The following is a 2,709-nucleotide window of genomic DNA, read 5'->3' as shown; positions in this document are numbered from 1 at the left end:
ATTGAGAATAAAATGAGCATATCTGCCGCGTAGAACCAACCCTGGGGCCACTCCTGCAATAATAATTAATGGCGTCAATACAATGATGTGTTTAATGATAGTACCTCATGTGTACCTGACGATGTTGCGATGAAAAGAGGAAAAAGTACGTGAAGATGATTTTTACGAGAGTTGCCACTGTCATTGAGACGGAGAGCAGAGTGGCTGCAAATTTTGGAGCCAAGTCTATGTAATTTATCAAACAGCCACTGTACAAAATTCCATAATGCGAAAGCGCAAAGCTTCGGAGATTCACGAGGTATTCTCCATTAGCATTGAGCATCAGCAGAAGAGGAACCACCACTGTCGGGAGCACTAAACAAAGAGCAATTTTTCATTTAAAAAATGATATTTCTGCGAGATTTAATTCATTAATTTGAGGATAACTTGATGATCTCTGATTGTCTCAAACCGAACTTGAGAACTTGAAGAACTTGAGGTTCAGAGAATTTTGTACTTACGGAATGCCACGGTAGATTTTCTGGCTTGAGTCAGATTCACTTTATTCCTCTTTACAAGACAAGTTACAGAACTTCCGAAAATAATCATCAGAATTATCGTGAGAAAATTGCCACCTTCGGTTGTCTCGATACTCTACGAAAACCAGAAACGTTAGAGTCATGAAGAATTCCACAAATTCTGGAATAATAATGACAACCTTTGGGAAGAGCTTGAGAACAGTGAAGGCACCTTCTAGACCCGAGTGAACAGCCAGCAACACCCAGAAGGGCATCGACGTGAAGACTTCCTTAAACGGGAAGGGCTGCAGCTTCCGAAGATACTCACCCTCTGACCTATGGAGTTGCTCCAATATAATTGTCCTCTCCTTCTGGGACACCCAGTGATCTGCCTCAGGGTGGTCCTCCACCAGGAGCCAGAAGAGGACGATCCAGAGGAGTGCGAGAGCCCCAAAAACGTAGAATGTGCGCATTTGAAAAATAACCCATAGGAAAAATGGAGCGAGCCTGAACATTGATCCTATTGGCAATCCTGAGAAGATTATCATGGCCATGATACCCCGATCCTTCGGTGGAGACCACCGCCCGATGAAGAGGTACATTATCGGAGGGAACGCCGCCTGCATTCAGGATATCAATATTTCTATCATAAAAAAATACCGATAAATTTATTTATCGTTACGATAATTGATAATCACAGTGGCATAGGCTTGCAGAATTCTCCCGATGATGACTGCAATGGAATAGCTCTCCCTCACGTACTGCTGTGTCTCCAGGAGAACAAGTGATGCAAATTTGAGAATCATCGTGACAATCATCAGGGATTTGGCGGACGTACGTTCCGCTAAAATTGCTGTGGGAATCGGGAACTGTATGAGAGCCACGTAGTAGACCATCTCCAGGAACAGTGGATGAAGGCCTCCACTATAAAATGAGTCATACTACGAAAGACAATGAATAGTGTGAAGAGTTTTGGATTGGAGTGATTTTCTGATGGAAAGGTGGGAATTACCTCGACAAAATTTATCAGGGCACCTCCAGCACACCCCAGGATGGCCACCACGTACCGCATGTAGTTGGTGAATGGTTCTGACATGACAAGATATTGGTGAGTAATTGGAGATTTTTTTTATTTGTATGGAACATGGCAGTACTCACTGACTGATAATCTCATGTCGCCTATTTGAAGACGTTGACAAAAGGCAAGTCCCATTTTCAAGAGCTTTCACTCTCCACTCAATAAAGTTCTCCGTGAAATTCTTGAGCTTTTTTTATTGCGTCGTGTGCGGTAAAATAAATTGATAGTGGGAGAATCATCACAGGGATCTCCTGTACCAACTAGCTTTCGATCAATACTGCATAAGTGAATAACTATAGTTTTTTCTTTTATTTTTTAAATTATTTTGGAGTAGTCATGATTTTCAGTCGTCGAAGAATCGAAATTATTTGCATTTACGCCATTTTGTGGATGAATTTTATTTGAAGAATTGAAAAATGGAGTTTTATTTGAAATTATTAATTAATGTTTAAATGGAACAAAAAAATAATGCTTGATTTCGTGCATTTGTTTCTCAGGGACTGCCGCATTTGACAGACGTTGGACTAACTATGAGTGTAAATTCTGAAGAGCAATTCGCAGATATTCTGGATGAGATTTATACGTGGCTCGAGCAAATCCCCTTTTCCCGCCCCAGGAGGAACCTCGTTCGGGATTTTTCTAACGGAGGTACGACAATCTGTGAATTAAATACGAGAAATTTGATATAGTTGTTAATTTTTATAGTAATTTTTATATTAAATGGATTACGATTAAGTCCCTGTCGTGCGCAGTTGCGCACGTTCATGGAGAATGAGTAATTTAGCGCTGGAAATCAGTCGTAACTTAATTGAACTGAAGAGTTACTCAATGTTCTTCAGAAGTATGAATGTTCAAAATTTTTCGACAAAAAAAGTATTCAAAAACTGCCGGGCTACTCCTTACATCTCCTGTTATCCTGTCACGAAAGTGCAATTTGAATTTGAGCGGATTTGACGGCAATTTTTCTATTTTTTTCGATCTTCAAGAGGATAGCGGGGGAATTGAATCGTCTTATGTCATTAAATGAGATAAAATTGTAATAGGATAACATGAGAACTGAAGAGTTATCTTGTGTAACTAGACGAGATAACATTAAACAGAAAAATTGTAATAGGATAACAGGAGATGTGAAGA

At 40.0% G+C, this 2,709-nt stretch overlaps 2 protein-coding genes across 2 annotated transcripts in view; one reads left to right on the top strand and one right to left on the bottom strand.

The window, feature by feature from the left end:
• Nucleotides 1–480: 480 nt before the first annotated feature.
• Nucleotides 481–1,593, bottom strand: LOC105266203 (major facilitator superfamily transporter 3). Its single transcript, XM_011304162.1, has 4 exons — nt 1,510–1,593; nt 1,196–1,438; nt 698–1,117; nt 481–633 (listed from the first exon to the last, which is right to left on the bottom strand). Exons 1-4 carry the CDS (start codon nt 1,591–1,593, stop codon nt 481–483), a joined length of 900 nt encoding a protein of 299 aa, XP_011302464.1.
• Nucleotides 1,409–2,709, top strand: part of LOC105266107 (sperm flagellar protein 1-like) — a 7,701-nt gene continuing 6,400 nt past the window's right edge. The window contains exons 1-2 of the mRNA XM_011304017.1: nt 1,409–1,605; nt 2,073–2,223. Of these exons, the coding sequence (XP_011302319.1) occupies nt 2,106–2,223 (118 nt within the window). The 5' untranslated portion in view covers nt 1,409–1,605; nt 2,073–2,105. The remainder of the gene's footprint in view (nt 1,606–2,072; nt 2,224–2,709) is intronic.

The sequence above is a fragment of the Fopius arisanus genome, unplaced genomic scaffold, assembly GCF_000806365.1.
Source record: "Fopius arisanus strain USDA-PBARC FA_bdor unplaced genomic scaffold, ASM80636v1 scaffold00036, whole genome shotgun sequence".
Lineage (NCBI taxonomy): Eukaryota > Metazoa > Arthropoda > Insecta > Hymenoptera > Braconidae > Fopius > Fopius arisanus.
The sequence above is the reverse complement of the archived record's forward strand: the minus strand, read 5'-3'. Positions and strand labels throughout refer to the sequence as shown.

What these genes read in the sequence shown, in the direction of transcription:
- LOC105266203 (XM_011304162.1), bottom strand. Translation starts at nt 1,593, where the DNA reads ATGTCAGAACCATTCACCAACTACATGCGGTACGTGGTGGCCATCCTG. An exon ending in CCCTGATAAATTTTGTCGAG is followed by an intron (nt 1,439 to 1,509) that starts GTAATTCCCACC and finishes TGTCTTTCGTAG; the next exon opens with TATGACTCATTTTATAGTGG. An exon ending in TTCTCAAGCTCTTCCCAAAG is followed by an intron (nt 634 to 697) that starts GTTGTCATTATT and finishes TGGTTTTCGTAG; the next exon opens with AGTATCGAGACAACCGAAGG.